This window comes from Carya illinoinensis, chromosome 5, assembly GCF_018687715.1.
Source record: "Carya illinoinensis cultivar Pawnee chromosome 5, C.illinoinensisPawnee_v1, whole genome shotgun sequence".
In the NCBI taxonomy this organism is placed as follows: Eukaryota; Viridiplantae; Streptophyta; class Magnoliopsida; order Fagales; family Juglandaceae; genus Carya; species Carya illinoinensis.
The window spans coordinates 979536-995738 of record NC_056756.1 but is presented as its reverse complement, the minus strand read 5'-3'; the positions used below and the strand labels follow the sequence as shown (position 1 = coordinate 995738).

General features: G+C 38.4%; 3 protein-coding genes and 2 non-coding genes across 8 annotated transcripts; 4 read left to right on the top strand and 1 right to left on the bottom strand.

The window, feature by feature from the left end:
* The first annotated feature begins 544 nt into the window (after window positions 1-544).
* Window positions 545-4494, top strand: LOC122310865 (ABSCISIC ACID-INSENSITIVE 5-like protein 7). Of its 3 annotated transcripts, XM_043125087.1 has the most exons (5): window positions 545-652; window positions 1569-2783; window positions 3485-3556; window positions 3671-3700; window positions 4071-4494. In XM_043125087.1, exons 2-5 carry the CDS (start codon window positions 1680-1682, stop codon window positions 4143-4145), a joined length of 1281 nt encoding a protein of 426 aa, XP_042981021.1. In that variant the 5' UTR covers window positions 545-652; window positions 1569-1679; the 3' UTR covers window positions 4146-4494. The 3 variants fall into 3 exon arrangements, 2 of the variants coding, with proteins under 2 accessions (XP_042981021.1, XP_042981020.1); XR_006242697.1 differs by lacking the exon at window positions 545-652 and having other exon boundaries at window positions 667-2783; window positions 3626-3700; window positions 4071-4184; XM_043125086.1 differs by lacking the exon at window positions 545-652 and having other exon boundaries at window positions 669-2783.
* A 1202-nt stretch (window positions 4495-5696) lies between these two features.
* TRNAE-CUC lies at window positions 5697-5769 on the top strand. Its single transcript has one exon. It is a non-coding gene; the product is annotated as a tRNA-Glu (tRNA).
* An 83-nt stretch (window positions 5770-5852) lies between these two features.
* On the bottom strand, window positions 5853-10568 carry LOC122312008 (protein DJ-1 homolog C). The gene is made up of 8 exons (XM_043126822.1): window positions 10247-10568; window positions 9903-10103; window positions 9366-9515; window positions 9091-9270; window positions 8016-8093; window positions 6967-7167; window positions 6360-6497; window positions 5853-6280 (listed from the first exon to the last, which is right to left on the bottom strand). Exons 1-8 carry the CDS (start codon window positions 10517-10519, stop codon window positions 6068-6070), a joined length of 1434 nt encoding a protein of 477 aa, XP_042982756.1. The 5' UTR covers window positions 10520-10568; the 3' UTR covers window positions 5853-6067.
* A 311-nt stretch (window positions 10569-10879) lies between these two features.
* LOC122312015 (methylcrotonoyl-CoA carboxylase beta chain, mitochondrial) lies at window positions 10880-14944 on the top strand. Of its 2 annotated transcripts, XM_043126829.1 has the most exons (11): window positions 10880-11211; window positions 11303-11422; window positions 11572-11605; window positions 11711-12138; window positions 12357-12447; window positions 12650-12891; window positions 12984-13148; window positions 13755-13829; window positions 13982-14113; window positions 14367-14423; window positions 14528-14944. In XM_043126829.1, exons 1-11 carry the CDS (start codon window positions 11011-11013, stop codon window positions 14729-14731), a joined length of 1749 nt encoding a protein of 582 aa, XP_042982763.1. In that variant the 5' UTR covers window positions 10880-11010; the 3' UTR covers window positions 14732-14944. The 2 variants fall into 2 exon arrangements, with proteins under 2 accessions (XP_042982763.1, XP_042982764.1); XM_043126830.1 differs by lacking the exon at window positions 11572-11605 and having other exon boundaries at window positions 11704-12138.
* Window positions 14945-16059: 1115 nt separating this feature from the next.
* Window positions 16060-16132, top strand: TRNAR-UCU. The gene has a single exon. It is a non-coding gene; the product is annotated as a tRNA-Arg (tRNA).
* Window positions 16133-16203: the final 71 nt, after the last annotated feature.

Here is a 16203-nt window from a genome sequence, read left to right as displayed (position 1 = left end):
TGATATTTGCTAGTCTAAAATGTGTCGGTTTGGTGCAAACCAACGGATAATGTGAAATAAATCTATTTTTTTTTTGCCATGAGACTTGTATTATATAAAGCAACTTACACACCCACTCATGCTGATGAAAGATCTCATCTCGTGACGGGCTTAAATTCATCCAATTCCTAAAATCCACTGCACAGGATAGAAACCCACGGTAACCAGACACCCTCCACTATTCCAGACGAGTAAATCCAGGAGAATAATCACCATCAAATCATTTGTCGGAAAGTTCTACTCAATGGTCCAGATCTTCCCACCCGTCGACACTCCACTGGCTATCCGTCACTTCAAAGTGTCAACCTCTTCATCATTGGGCCACGTTGCGAGATCTGGATGGCTCCCCACTCCCTCCCCGCAATATTCTAACCATTAAAAAAACAGCAGAAAATCAAAGTCCCTCCCATCTCGATCCCGAGAGGCCTCCTTAAATAACGACTCGAGTCTAGGAAAGCGGCTCAAGACACCTGTCGCTTACACCACAGCCCAAGCTTGCTCAGAGCTTCCGACACGACTCTCTCTCCCCCCCCCCCCCCCCCCCCCCCCCTCCTCTTTTTCTCTCTCTCTCTCTACAGCCATCCGAATTTCGCTCCCCCCAACCAAAAAAAAGGTAAAAACAAAAGCCTCTGTCTCTCTCTCTCTTTCACACTCATTCTCTTTGTTTTGTACTGTTTATTTCCATTTTTCTTGTCTTTTCTGATCATATTTCTTTTTTTTCCCCTTGAAAATTGGATCCCCCGGTTTAGTTGGGAGGTTGATGTTCTTTTACCAATTTAAATCGGAAAGTGCCTCTTTTCTGTAAAATCAGTAGCAGAAATGGCGTTTTTTTTTTAATTTTTTATAAATATGGTTTTGAATCTCTATCATGTTGTTTATGATTTGAGTATAGCTGGTTGGCTTTAGTTATTAATTAGTATCAGAAGTCGAAAACTAAAAGTTGTTTGTAAGTTTGTGGATACATATGTTAGTGAGTTTTGGATCTGAATGAAACTGGAGAATAAACAGGACAAAAGTGCTAGGGTCTTTTATCTGATCTGCATCTGGTACTGGATGGGTCATGGGTGTATTGGACGGTTTGCGTGGTTCTAGTTACTTCTACTTTGTACCACTTCAGATTCTCCAACGTGAGGTCTTATTCGGAAGTTTGGCTTCTGTTTTTTATTATTTTTTTTCAGAATCACCTCGAGCTACGGCTGAGCTTGTTTTTTGACACGGGATTCTTAATGATTTGTCGGTTTTGAACTTAAGTTTTTGATAATCGGACTAAGTGTGAAAGTTTTGCTCTTCATGGTTCCAAAATTTTTCTTTTCCTCAGCTGCAATTTGCTATTTCAGTTTGTTTACTAAAATGGGGGTTTCAGGGGAACTGATTTACTTGATTGTGGGTTAAATCAACAGTAGAATTTTATGTATGCAGTTTGTTGTTTTTGGGTTTTACTCGGCTAGTCCATTGATAGATCAGGGTGAATTTTCTGCTTCACTGACTGATTTTTACCACGTTGCTGAACTTTGGATCTGTATATGAAGAAACCAATACAAATCAAACTGAGACTTACACTCGATCTCCTTCAAGTGGATGCTATAGAAAAGACAGCTCCCTAAACTCAAGCTGCTTCCACTACTTGAAGTTTCCCAAAAATGGGGTCTTATATGAACTTCAAGAACTTCAGTGATGTTCCGCCTGCGAATGGTAGTAATGGGAAGCCGCAGGGAAATTACCCGTTGGCTCGGCAGCCTTCAGTATACTCCTTGACCTTTGATGAGTTCCAGAACACCTTGGGTGGTTTTGGAAAGGATTTTGGATCCATGAACATGGATGAACTTTTGAAAAATATATGGACTGCTGAGGAGACTCAAGCCGTGACAGCTTCAGCTGGTGCCAGAGAAGGAAATGTCCCGGGTGGCAATTTGCAGAGGCAAGGATCTTTGACATTGCCACGGACACTTAGTCAGAAAACAGTTGATGAAGTTTGGAGAGACTTGCTGATTAGGGAAAGCAGCTGTGGTGGTGTTCCAGATGGGAATGGAAATGGGGGATCAAATGTGCCGCAGAGGCAACAAACTCTAGGAGAGATGACATTAGAAGAGTTTTTACTGAGAGCTGGCGTGGTGAGAGAAGATACTCAATCAATTGGAAGGCCTAATAATAGTGGATTCTACGGTGAACTATCAGTACCAAATGATAACACTGGTTTATCCTTTTGTTTTCAACAGCCAGTTCGAAGTAATGGGGTTTTGGGTAATCAGATAATAGAGAACAATAATCCAGTTCCTAATCAGCCTTCTAATTTAGCAATGAATGTAGGCGGGCTAAGGTCTTCTCAGCAACAAATTCAGCAGCAGCAGCTGCAACAGCCGCTCTTCCCCAAGCCTTCAACTGTGGCTTTTGCCTCTCCCATACATCTTGCAAACAATGCTCAGCTTGCTAGCCCTCAAAATAGGGGTACAATGGTTGGAGTTGCAGAGCCTTCTGTGAATACTGCTTTGGTTCAGGGTGGAGGAATTGGCGTGGTTGGTGTGGGTCGTGGGGCTGTCACTAGTATGGCTGGGTCCACTGCAAGTCAGATATCATCAGATGTCATTTCAAAGAGTAGCGTCGATACCTCGTCATTGTCACCAGTTCCATACCTATTTAACCGGGGAAGGAAATGCGGTGGGGCTTTGGAGAAAGTGGTCGAGAGAAGGCAAAGGAGAATGATCAAGAACAGAGAGTCAGCTGCAAGATCACGGGCTCGTAAGCAGGTAAGCATCATATTGAGGCCTCCATTATAGTTTATTAGCAGTTAATACTGTCAGTGTTATGTTGCTTTTCTTCTTTGTCAAATTGGGTAATAACAAGAACCAGGAGCACATCCTTAAACTTCTAAGAAAAATAGGAGAAAAGGGACTTTTTTCATGCCAGCCAATTGTGTCATGGAAATTACCCTCTGTTAGCAAGTGATTTTTTGTGGTTTAAAAATAAAGTTGTCTTCCTATTAGCATTCTATTGCAAACTGCAGTAGCTACGCCCTTAACTGGAATCTGAATGCCATGACTATTCCTATGGAGTGGGGAAAGCATTAGAACTGTGAAGCTGGCTAATGATCGAATTAAATTGTGTTTCTGGCGTAAAGGTTGAGATGGCCCCCCCATTTGAGGTTCTTCCATCATTGTATCTCGGATGAGGTTGTCTCCCCAATTACAGTGCAGCCAATAATGTAAAGCCAAGCCCCTAACGAATCTGCCTAGGAAAGGAAATCCTTTCAATTTTTTCAGTGACATTGCGACATTTGGGAGAATATCGTGTGAAGTATCCACTTAACTGCAAGTCGAGGATAAAAAAATGGCCTACCCAGAAACAGCTTCCTAAATTAATGTTTCTCTGCTTGGATACTGAATTTTGATTTTGTGCATAGAACAATGATTGACAATTAATGTCGCCTTCTCTTTTGGGTTTCTGGCAGGCATATACCTTGGAACTGGAAGAAGAAGTTGCAAAACTCAAAGAAATGAACCAAGAGTTGCAGAAAAAACAGGTGTAGTTCTTTTTTTTTTAAAATCTTTTTAATTCAATTCAAAATCTTGATCGTTTATTCGGTACGTAGATGCTGTGAAAAACCCTCATTGACCTCATTTCTGGCTGGCTGCAGGCAGAAATTATGGAGCTGCAGAAAAACCAGGTAGAAGTCCCCTTTGATGTCTCATTACCTTACTCTTTTACGTAAATACAGATTACAGAGCCTTCAATCAAACAACAAATACGTGTTCACATATAATTTGGGGAATAAATATAAAATCCATGGTCTTTTGGGTTTCCTTGAACAAATCATGCACAGAGAAACTCATTATCTAGAAAACAGTTCACTTCTTCATTGATTTTTGCAAGTGAAACAAGATTTCATTTTGTATCTTTCTTTAACAGGTTCTTGTAATTTATTAAAAAGGGTTCTTATTGCAAATTATCGACAAGAGCTGAACACTCTTCGTTAGTTAATTTGAACCGCAGAATTGGAGCCTAAACAACTCATTTTTATCTCTATTTTTTGGCAGATAATAGAGAAGATGAATCGGCAGTGGGGAAGTAAAAGAAGATGCCTGAGAAGGACACTGACTGGCCCTTGGTAGAGATGATGAAACCGATTGTGAATAGAAAGAAATGGTGCTTTTTGAGTACACAGATGTAGGCAGTTGATCATTGATGTAGTAGTGTAATGGTTAAGAGTGTGTGCACATGTCATCTGACAATCAGTCTTATACTACAAAGTTTAGGTAGCTAAAAAGATAGAGCTTGTGTTGTAAATTAAAACTGAGATTAGTTTTATGTTGCAAATTGAAGCTTTTGTTGTTTGCGCCGTTACTATTTGCAAACCCTTTATTTTTTTGAGTAATGCTAGGTATAAATGTAAATGTATAAGTTTTGTACAAACTTTTTGTAAAAATGTGGGTTTATCAAGAAAAAGTTTAGTTTCTCACATTTTTTCATTCCACTTTTTTATATAGAGCTTGCATGAGACTTATGTATTTGAGGTTTGTATATATCATTTATCTTTATTTTTTCCCTTTTGAGAAACCTTTGCCACTTTATACATCTATGGCCAACACATTTATTTGATTTCATGGGAAATTTGGTGTTAACATCGTGTTTTGTACACCTTCGAGTTGGATTCCTGCAACTTGGGTTTGAATCTTTTATACCTTAACACTCTAGAAAATGGAAAAAAGGGGGATTTGGGGGGGAGGGGGGGGGGGGGGGGGGAAACTTGGTAGCGGTCAGGGAGGCTTGATACTTAAGTCAATATATCTCTTTAGTAGTTTGTGCTAGAGTGCGAGAATAATTGGGTATCAACTTTTATACAAGATTTTTGGGATGGGACATCTTGCACCTTGTCTTAGGGGCTCATGTTACGTCAATTATTATTTGATCATAATCCTTTAATGCGGCGTGGCTCTTGGAATGACACCATTAATGAGGAGTGAGTCTAAATAGTGACATCATTAATGTGGTGTGATTCATTGAATAAACTTTAGCGTGATCATCATTGAGGCTCTCTATATATTCTGTCAGAAGATCAGGGGTCCTCCACATCTCTTGCCTGCCTATCTGTACAAGTTCTCGAGTGCTAGGTGTCAAGACGGTGAGTCTCATCTATCCTTGTTGTTGTCTTTCTTGCATGAGGATTACTTCACGAGTTGGTTTAGCTTATGGGCCGTGTACGCTGTAGGGACCCAATGACTTCTTTAGAGAATGGATGTTGGGCCGAGTTGGACCCCTCGAAGTCCCTCGTGAGCTTGTCACACGGTGCATAGGGGAGGGAAAATCCCCCTTACACTTGGATTCTTTAGGCTGTATGCCATTAGATTTCTAAGCGCATTAGAAATTTTCAAAGCATTTTGGGGACCTTCTACTTGTACGGTTCCACCACTAAGTGGATCCTTACTAGAGGTGGAAAAAAAACAAAACAATTCTCCTCAAAATTTATTAGAATTTTCAGTATTATTATTGAGAGATACTTTAAAAAAATGTACATTCAAGTGAATTTTTACTGTTTATATATATATATTTAAATGAGAGTGGTTTGCATGCGAAAAAGGCATAGGTTTCATATTGGAATAATGTATTTGTTGGCGGAGAGCGTGGAATAAGCTCTTCAAGGTTAGAGCCCATTGTACCAGCAATCCGTTGTAGTCTAGCTGGTTAGGATACTCGGCTCTCACCCGAGAGACCCGGGTTCGAGTCCCGGCAACGGAATTTTTATTTTTGCTCTATATATATACATCTCTAACCGCTAGGTAGGTACTATAGTATCATTGACTTGTAGGAGGCGTCAAGCATTAAAACTCAATGCAAGTTCAAGTTGGCATTTTAATTAACACACTGATTTTGTTAAGGATTTCCCATATGTGATTTGATTGGGACGCACAGGCAAGCAGTATGGTGATTAGACTGATTAGTCATCAGTCCTCCGGTAAAGGGCTATCAGCCTCGCACATGCCTAATGGAAAATTGCCTTTCATTCAATCCACAATGACTGGACTAATTGGATCTCCTAATTCCTTGGATACTCGAAAACAAGGCCTTCTGCAACACTCCTTGCTCTTGCATGACCAAAAAACTTGCTCACAATAGCCAATGCAAAATCCGTTACGGTAGCAAGTCCCTTGCTAGTAATCAGTCTACCGTCGATGACTACTTTGGCACCCTTCACTGCTTCCTTTGTTAGATTGTCAATGACCGATGGATGAGTGGTGGCTCTCTTATCCTGTATGTTTGCAGAGGAATGGCAGAGCTTTAACATACGGAACTTATAAACAAGATGATATCAGTTGGCTTCCAGTTACCTTCAGTAAACCCTGTCTATGCAGGACAGTTGGCGAAGAGCAGACTGCTCCGTACATTCTTCCAGCTGAATCTTGTTCTTTGAGCAGCTTCTTGAGAATCTTAGATTTGTGTAGCCGCTCAGCCCCAACAATTCCTCCCTGAAATTTATAATGGACTTATAGGATGTAGCATGGAAAAGGAAAAATTATAATAAAGAGTACATCATGAATTCTGACAAAGAAAGCATGATTCAATATAGGCATAATAATAGTGGAGAATGCAACGATTGAGAAACAAGAATGACCCATATACCAATCGGTTGCCTCAAATGCAAAGAATTATCATAAAGCCTGGGCTGAGCCAACCAATTAATAAGAAGCACTTTAAAGACTTTGAATTTCATTTGAGTTTGTGCGAGTAAAGATATAATTTGCTTGACTGAGACAACGAGGCTAACATCAATTGTAGATTGAGAGTTCAAGACCTCCTAAACAATACCTACATCCTCAATTCTAGGAAAATGAAAACTGCAAGAATGATATTTTATTATCCAGAAGAAGTCGTTCATCTATCTTACTGGCAAGAATGATATTTTATTATCCAGAAGAAGTCGTTCATCTATCTTACCGGAAGAATGATTAGCTCATATATTGACTCAGAAGCATCTCGAATTAGCTTATCAGCAACAATTTTTGTGCCTTGAGATGCCAAAATCTGTACACTTTTTTCAACTGAAGCAACCACTACATCCACTTTTGCTCGCCGTAGAATATCTGCAATAGTTACTACTTCAATCACTTCAGAGCCGTTTGCAACTGGAATGAGAACCTGCATAACCAATGAACAATGAGAGCATGCCTTCAAAATTGAACACTGCATGCAATGCCACCTTCACAGGCGCTAGATTACCAAGGATACGGGAAACTTGGAAAGTGCTTTAGAACGAGTGTAGAGACAAGAACACAGAAAGTAGGTAAACAAGCCTCACAAGATGACAGTTGATCTCAGATCCTAATACCCATCTGGTCCGGCTACCAGATAGAGTGAAGATAGCAGCTCCTTAAATAATATGTTTTTATAGGGAACTGACATATTAATGGGGTTGAAAATAATTTTGTACCAAACATCCTATTCAAGTTTTCTAGAGAATAATTATAATACAAAATATTGATAATTCCTTCTTGAAGTTGTTCCCACTTAACCCCTTATCTATGACTAACAAAGCTATAAAGGAAGAAGCAAAGACCAAAATTGACCAGCACTGTTAATAGTTGAGAGTTCATGCTACTAAGAACGGTTTTTTTTTTTTTAATTTAATTTAATTTAATTTATAGTTAGTTCATGCTCCTAAGAACCTATCAAGCAAAATTCTAAAAATGACTGGTTGCTTTCCTATAAAAGGTTTTTGAATTATTTCTAGCAATGCTTAGGCCAACAAATGATATTTTGAAGGCAAACCAGGTAAAGAGATGATAAGGAAGAACAACAAAGGCAGAATTCTAAGGATCTTCTCTTGTTCATCCCTAAATAGATATGCAGATATCTATCAGAGACAGACAAGAAAAACAATTTGATAGTAGAACGTGCAAGAGTATTGAATAAAGGGTAGTCATTAATCAAGCTGCATTTCTGTAAAGGAACGTTCATCAAATTGTACAGCAAAAGAAGCAACTCACATGAGGGGTGTGATTGACAGACCAATCAACTTTGTTGAACTCTTCCTTTCTAGGACTATCATCAGCAGTATACGCCAACTAATACAAAAGAACCAAAGAGTGTTAGCTCAAGCTAATCAGGCAAAGAATACATCACTAAGAAATGGGTAAAAAGGAATATAAAAGAGAATCTATGATGTGAGTCAAATGACAGATTCGTTCTTAAACCACAAAGACAAAAATTACATATATGTTTATGGGGATTAATCACATTCAACTACTTAACTTTCCTATTTCTCTTTTATATATAGGATTAGAATTCCATTTTTAGAGATATATTTTTGTGTTGAACAACTCCCTTTCCTAACAATCAATGGAAAAGAGCCTATATACCTCCTGCAGTTATGATGGTAGGAGGTTTTCTGAAATTGTTTGGTTCCTGCAGAATATCACCCTTCCCTTGCTATGCCAGTAAGGATATTCAAACTGGTCTTGTACTCCCCTTTTCACTCAGTGTTTTTATTTGTACTATTCGTTCTCCATTTCATTCATTTTATTATCAAGCAACAGATAATCTTAGCATCAGAGTGAACCCCGAGAAATTCTTCTACTGATATTTTTTTGGTAAGTAATTATTCAGCTGATCCATGCAAAAGAATCTAGTTGAATAACACAAGCATTTTGAATCTCAATTAGGCCAAACCTCTGAACAAGGACACATTCAACCTGCACAAGTAATCATCTGCTGGTAACAGTTTTAATATATAATTTGATCACTTGAGATCTGGTAGGTTGAATAATTTATTGAAACCATGCTAGAATCTCTTCCTATTCTCTCAAATTTATATTTTCCATGTTTATGAGTTGACCTTGTAATTTATATTTATATTACCTACAGCTTCCACAAGTTGTGTCAGTGAGAAACAATGCACCAACAGCCATGATGATCCCATATGCTTTTTTTGCATACCTTAGCTATAGAAATGGCTTTAACTAATACCGTTGAAATCTTAGCTTCCACAACAAATGTAAAATATCTATGAAAGGATAAAGTCTAAAATGCCAAACAAATCACCATCTAGGTAGTTGGCCTTACCAATAACTGTCCAACCTTGTTGGCAACTGACTCTCCAAACAGCTGCTCTACCAAGGAAAGAGCAAACTCAAAAGTGGTTCCTGGACCACGACTTGTTGTAAGCTCTCCAGAAACTTGAAGATTTGATTTAACAGCCCAAAATGTTGGAAGCCTGTCCATGAACGCAGGATGACAAGTTGTCTTGCACGAAGAACTTCACCACAATTAGCCAACCCAGATATTTGGGTATTTATAGATTCATTAAATCTCAATTGACATCAAACCACGTAAGCCACCTGCTTTTTTCTCAGAAGTCCCCAAGGCAGTAGCGTGACTGCTGGAGCAGCACAAATAGCCCCGTATAGCCTCTTTTGCTCGGCATGTTTGTTCATTATTTTGCGCAGAACTTCAGAGTCTCTTAACCGCGCTGAGCCAGGCATTCCTCCCTTAAAACAAGGCAGATTAAATTAACCACTAAAAGCATTCACCGTCAAACCAATCAACAACTTAGTAGCCTACAACCGAGATTAGAATTCCCATATAATTGATTAACTGGCCATTAAGGACGCAAACAAAGAAAAAGATAAACGTGTATACAACTACACTGCCATGCCAAAACAATCGCACATCTTTCTTTGTTACCTTTTATTTTAAGCATTTTGTTTTTAAAATTTCCCGTCTATTCCAATTTTTTTTTTTTTTATCACCAAATAACTAATCTTCGTCATTGCAATACTGTTTCCTTCTAACCACGAATTACAGGAACTGTAACTTTATGGTTAATGTTACGCCAGAATATAATAAACAAAAAAGCATCGGTTCAGAAAACAAACCGGCAACGCAACGAGGTCGAAAACTTGATCCAAACAGGTCACGATGGACGTGTCCGCAACCAGTTTGGTACCGCCAGAAGCTTCAATCTCCAGATGTGGCTCCACTGATGCCACAGTCACGTCCGCACCAGCTCGACGCAAAACATCAACTATAATAACAGCTTCCATTTCCTCCGTACCAAATCCAATAGGAATCAAAACCTGGCCACACAGAAACAAAAACAACACTATTCGGTCTTATGAAAGCAGGAAATTTACTCCTTTAAGCTTCGTCTTAGCCGGGGAAATTGTGCTTTTTTTAAAACAAAATTTTGATGATACGTGAAACGGGATTGTATAAATACCTTCTTGGGAGGCTGAGATGTGGTTGTGTTGATCGAACTAGTATTGATGTTTGTTGTAGTGGTCGTGGGTATTGTTGGAGAGAGGGATTTTGTGGATTTCGAAGTGCGTTTTGGAGTGGTGGTTCGTTTCTGTTGAGAGGGCAAGGAAGCGAATGATAAGGAAGAAACGGTATATGGAGAGGCAGCCAATGGAGAGCGCTTGTGAGTAGAGGAGCTGAGAGTATTGGGCGAGAGTATGGACGATAGAGACTCCATTGACACCCTCGTTTGCATCAACTTGGACTCGCAGTCCAGATTCCAGAATCCAACAGCACAGAGCCTTATCCGGGTTTAAGCAGGCTCTAGTTCGTCTTCCCAAGAAACGGTGTCGTTTTTAGCCCAGGTAAATCATTTTCTCTTTTCTTTAAAACTTTAAATTACCACACGGCTAAAATAAAGAGGAAAAAAAAAAAAAAAAGGTAAAAGGAATGTGAATTATGTTGTAAGTATAATTATGTATTAATTTGTGTATTAATATAATTTTATTGATAAAAATTAGATTTTATTAAAAATAATATTAATTTAAATTTAAAATATAAATAAATCAGTATTAATATATTTATCAGTGGGCGACTGTATTTAAAGCAAAACTCTTATCCGAAACCTGAAACGGATAGGTCTGACACAAAAGCGCTTACACATTTTAGCTCAACGGGGCCGACCGATAAACAAAACAAAGCCAGTGATCTTGGCCAATCGTGTGAGGGACAGAGAGCGAGAGAGAAATGCTCAGGATATTGGCGAGGAGAGCAGCTTCGGCTTCATCATCTCTTAATTCGCATCCATGGAAAGCTCACTCATTAAAGACGAGGCATTTATGCTTTGGAGTCCTTCCCGACGGCATTGACCGTACCTCCGAGCCCTTCGCTCGCAACTCCAACGCCATGGACGACCTCATCTCCGACCTCCAATCTCACATAACCAAGGTCCCCCCCTTTCACTCTCTCTCTCTCTCTCTCTCTCTCCCCGACTATACATATATTTTGTGCCATAACCGATCGATTGTGTTTCTGGAAGGTGCTTGCTGGAGGAGGAGCGGATGCCGTGAAGAGGAATAGGAGTAGGAATAAGCTTCTACCGAGAGAAAGAATCGATCGCCTGCTTGATCCCGGTTCTTCGTTCCTTGAACTTTCGCAGGTTTTCGCTCTTCTTTTTTCCTTCTTAATTTAGAGGCGAGTTGGGAATGATCTTCGTACAATTTTTTTGCCTGTTTCATTGATCACTTGTACAACTTAGAATTTAATCATTTGGTCCAATATATTTGAAAGCTTGCATTTTCCCTTCAGGTTCAGGATATAATCATAATTCCCGTGTTAATCGGCAAGCTCGTGTTCCCTTTGTAAATTGATTGGACAATTTTGACTTGAGCATTTGTAACATAAGATGCGAGCGTCTAAATAGTGTTCTTTGTGACAAAGCTTGCAGGCCATGAATTATATGAAGACCCATTGCCATCCGCTGGCATCATTACTGGAATAGGTCCAGTGCATGGACGGCTTTGTATGTTTGTGGCTAATGACCCTACCGTTAAGGGAGGGACTTACTATCCTATAACCGTTAAGAAGCATCTTAGGGCGCAAGAGATTGCCGCTAAATGCAATTTACCTTGCATATATCTTGTTGATAGTGGAGGCGCTTATCTTCCCAAGCAGGCTGATGTCTTCCCCGACCGGGATAATTTTGGTAGAATTTTCTATAATCAAGCTGTAATGTCTGCTGAAGGAATTCCCCAAATTGCGCTGGTATTGGGTTCATGCACAGCTGGGGGTGCCTACATACCTGCAATGGCCGATGAAAGTGTAATGGTCAAAGGGAATGGCACTATTTTTCTAGCGGGGCCCCCACTCGTGAAGGTTAGTTCCGGACCTTCTGGTGTTTCAAAGTGCCTCATAGGGTAATTCTGTGGATCTGTTTCGTGATTCTAGGCATCTTTTGTGTTAAATGGAATATTATTAAGGGTTCACACATGTGCTTGCTGTGGTGGATTGGTCAGCGGATATGTTTATAACAATTACTTTGTCAATATATTTCTCAAAATTCTATCCTTTATTCTAAAGAGATGAGTCCATAGGCTGCTACAGGAGAAGAAGTATCTGCCGAGGATTTGGGGGGTGCCACCGTGCATTGCAAGACATCAGGAGTTTCAGATTACTTTGCTCAAGGTATTTGCTTTTCTACCTTTAAGGCATCTCTTCCTAAATTCATTATGCCTCGCCAGTTTACAGAAATTCTCATTGCGAGTTTTAGTGTGCAGAGTTTTAGCTTTCAAGTTTATGTCATGAAGTTTTGTTTTTCCCGATCTCTCTATCTCTTTCTCAATTTTTGTGCTGGCGATCGTATATGTAATTTTATGTCTTCTTGTAGATGAACTGCACGGACTTGCTATTGGTAGGAACATCATTAAGAACTTGCACATGGCTGGGAAGGAAGGGCTGTTAAATGGATTGCAAAATATATACCGGGAATATAAAGAACCATTATACGATGTAAAGGAACTTCGTTCCATTGCACCTACTGACCTTAAGCAGTCCTTTGATATACGATCAGTTATTGCTCGCATTGTTGATGGAAGTGAATTTGACGAATTCAAGAAATTGTATGGCACTGTGAGGACATTTGAATCACTTCAACTTCTTTGGTTTTTATTTGCTTGCTTTTGATATTCATACATCTTGTTATCTAATTTGTGTCCATGCAGACTCTTGTAACGGGTTTCGCTAGGATTTTTGGACAGCCAGTTGGAATTATTGGAAACAATGGGATATTATTTAATGAATCTGCTCTAAAAGGGGCCCATTTCATTGAACTATGTGCTCAACGAAACATTCCTTTGGTCTTCCTTCAGAACATCACTGGATTTATGGTATGTAAGCTCACTGTTAATGAAGCTTTCTAACATCTCAGTGTCACTATATTTTCATAGAAAAGAACATAAAATAAGGGTCCCATTAAAATCATGTGGTAGGCTTCTCTTATGATGGATGATTCAAGTCCATTCTCAAATGAGGGGATGATGCTGTACAAAGTTTGATAATTGAGTGATGATTGAAAGATCCATTAAAAGGACATGGAAGATAAGGTCATGAGTTCAAAACTCATCAATCAAACAGAAAAGGAAATCCATTAAGTGGTGCAGCAAGTTTATGCTGGATAGAGCTAATGTTGGATAAAGTATTGGAGTTTAGAGAGTACTAGTGATGACGAATTTAAAAAGAAATTGATAGGAAAAATGGAATAAAAATGGACCAAGTTCAGAATGAGTTTTCTATGATCTTATCGTAGGCCTCTAATCGAAGTAATGTCAGTCTCTTCTGTTGGAGAAAAGAGAGGAGCTTGGGCCACATATTTCAGTTCAATGGAAACCCCCTTTTTGGTTTACTCTATCTTGATTTTTGTGACCCTCCTTGAGGTATAATATATACAGAGTTGGTAAAATCCCAGATAATAATGGTTGATATTCATTTGGTAGGTTGGCTCAAGATCTGAGGCCAACGGCATAGCAAAATCTGGAGCAAAGATGGTCATGGCAGTTTCCTGTGCGAAGGTTGGTGCCTCATATGTAAATTAATTTAATTTAATTTAAATCTTATTCTATTGTAAGTTCTTTGATTTATAACTAATTGGTAAAAGAACAAAAAAAACAAGATATGAAAGAAAGTGATTTACTGCTGCACCTTTTCCTATGCATTTTTCTAGGTTCCCAAAGTTACTATAATTGTTGGTGGAAGCTTTGGTGCTGGAAATTATGCAATGTGTGGTCGTGCTTATAGTCCTGACTTCATGTTCCTTTGGCCAAATGCCAGAATTTCTGTAATGGGTGGTGCTCAGGTAGTTCTTTTCACCCAATACATTCTTGCATATGAATGATGTCATATTTTTGTTCGAGGTATATTGTTTCCTATGAAAAAAAAGATGGTAAAAGCATAAGATCTGCGTCTTTTTGAGTTTTAGTTAGATACCATGTCTTCCTGATGAACCAAATTATCTGCAGTGGAGAATGGTTCGCAAAGTGTTGAATCTATGATCTATCAATCTAAGTTGTTTCGAGTGTAGATTGTCATTGTTTTCTTTGAATATTCAGGCTGCTGGTGTGCTGTCTCAAATTGAAAAAACTAACAAGAAAAAGCAAGGGATTCAGGTAAAAGTTTGTGTCTTTGGGGGAAAGATGGCTTCTTATTTCTCTGCTCTATCCGGGTGTGTTTACTCATCTTTGCGATTTGCGATTTGCATGATGTAATGTAGTGGAACAAGGAAGAAGAGGAAAAATTCAAGGCAAAGGTCGTGGAGGCTTATGAGAGAGAAGGGAGTTCTTATTACTCCACGGCGAGGCTCTGGGATGACGGAGTTATCGATCCAGCCGACACAAGAAAAATTATTGGTCTCTGCATTTCTGCTTCTATGAACCGCGACATAGATGATACCAAGTATGGTGTATTTAGAATGTGATGAGAGATCATTTTACGTACAAGAAGAAGCAGCCAAAACTGTGCTGCGCATAAATCCAGATGCGTTCATTTGAAATCTTGTAAGCTTTTATGCGAAAGAGGAGCAAGCAACAAATTGAAACAAAAGAAAAAATAACAAAAATAAATTAGGCTTCTAGAGCCCATCCTTGATCATGAGATGACAAGAAATTATAAAGAGTTTTTCTATTCTATAGTCGTTGTGTAGATTATACCATTTCTAGTTCTTAAAAAGGTGTATGCTTGTGGATATGTCTAGTGTACTTAGGCTATGCCTATTTTTATATAAATGAAATATCTTATTATTTATCAAAAAAATATTTAAATATTTAAATTTATCTTTTAAATTAATTATGACATATAAATATTTTATTAGGTGTTCTCTACACCGAGTTGTATTCAACATTCTAGAGGGGCTTAAAGTAGCCACTTGGTTGTTTCTATTAAATTTGAATGCTATTCAATTCCCAAACATATCAATTATTGTTTATTTATTTACAACTTATAAACAGGAGCTTTGTTCTTGTTAGAACTTAGGACACAATAATAATTTGAAAGATAATAATAGAGATATCTTGTACCCCTTGCGAATATTTTCATCTTGCAAGTGTGTGGAGGTATCAAGATTGTGCACGTGGTACATGTGAGGCTAATGATTAAGATGGATCAAGAGGTTAAAATAGAGCTCTACAATTGTCGGTTCTATTTTTATTTTTTATTTATTTTTAATAAGAATTGTCGGTTCTATTTTAAAGATAGAAATGCATATCACGTTGTCGAATGGTATTTAATACGATTTGTATATAATTTTTCGGATAATATGACACACATGAATATATAATGTTGTATCTATCTCTCATTATATTATTTTATAAACTTTAAGGGATTGGTTCAAATGGTGAAAGTCTTGATTTTGGTATATCACTCACTTTAAAGTCTAAAATTTAATATCTTATCAGTGCAAATAATCTTTTGAGGTCACATACATTGGTGAAAAGTCAGTGATTTAATCAGTTATATTTTGAGAAATTTTTGAAAATGCGGTCCACAAAACTAAAGTTTATTTTGCAGATGTGAGTCTAAAGAGCCCTACCTTAAAAAGACTCACCAACATCAATATATATAAATATATATTATTGGACTATATATAATTTGGCAAGTAATTGGGAAAATTTTGAATTGGATAAACAAAAACTATTTCGAAAGAAAATTTAACCAAGACGTTTAGTTGCGGTGCGTTCTTGATAATTGTAACATGTAATATGAAAAGAATTGGTTATTATAATAAATAGTGTCTTAAAATACCAAGAAGCGCCCGTGGCCTAATGGATAAGGCGTCTGACTTCTAATCAGGCGATTGTGGGTTCGAGTCCCACCGGGCGTGCGTGTTTCAAATTAATATTGTTTTTGTCCCAATGGGTACCCCGCAACAGAGCCGTGGCCCAGCTGCTACCT

What these genes read in the sequence shown, in the direction of transcription:
- LOC122310865 (XM_043125087.1), top strand. Translation starts at nt 1,680, where the DNA reads ATGGGGTCTTATATGAACTTCAAGAACTTCAGTGATGTTCCGCCTGCG. An exon ending in AAGAGTTGCAGAAAAAACAG is followed by an intron (nt 3,557 to 3,670) that starts GTGTAGTTCTTT and finishes GGCTGGCTGCAG; the next exon opens with GCAGAAATTATGGAGCTGCA. An exon ending in TGGAGCTGCAGAAAAACCAG is followed by an intron (nt 3,701 to 4,070) that starts GTAGAAGTCCCC and finishes ATTTTTTGGCAG; the next exon opens with ATAATAGAGAAGATGAATCG.
- LOC122312008 (XM_043126822.1), bottom strand. Translation starts at nt 10,519, where the DNA reads ATGCAAACGAGGGTGTCAATGGAGTCTCTATCGTCCATACTCTCGCCC. An exon ending in CATCTCAGCCTCCCAAGAAG is followed by an intron (nt 10,104 to 10,246) that starts GTATTTATACAA and finishes CTGTGTGGCCAG; the next exon opens with GTTTTGATTCCTATTGGATT. An exon ending in ATGAGCTAATCATTCTTCCG is followed by an intron (nt 6,498 to 6,966) that starts GTAAGATAGATG and finishes TATAAATTTCAG; the next exon opens with GGAGGAATTGTTGGGGCTGA.
- LOC122312015 (XM_043126829.1), top strand. Translation starts at nt 11,011, where the DNA reads ATGCTCAGGATATTGGCGAGGAGAGCAGCTTCGGCTTCATCATCTCTT. An exon ending in TTCAGATTACTTTGCTCAAG is followed by an intron (nt 12,448 to 12,649) that starts GTATTTGCTTTT and finishes GTCTTCTTGTAG; the next exon opens with ATGAACTGCACGGACTTGCT. An exon ending in TCAAGAAATTGTATGGCACT is followed by an intron (nt 12,892 to 12,983) that starts GTGAGGACATTT and finishes GTGTCCATGCAG; the next exon opens with ACTCTTGTAACGGGTTTCGC.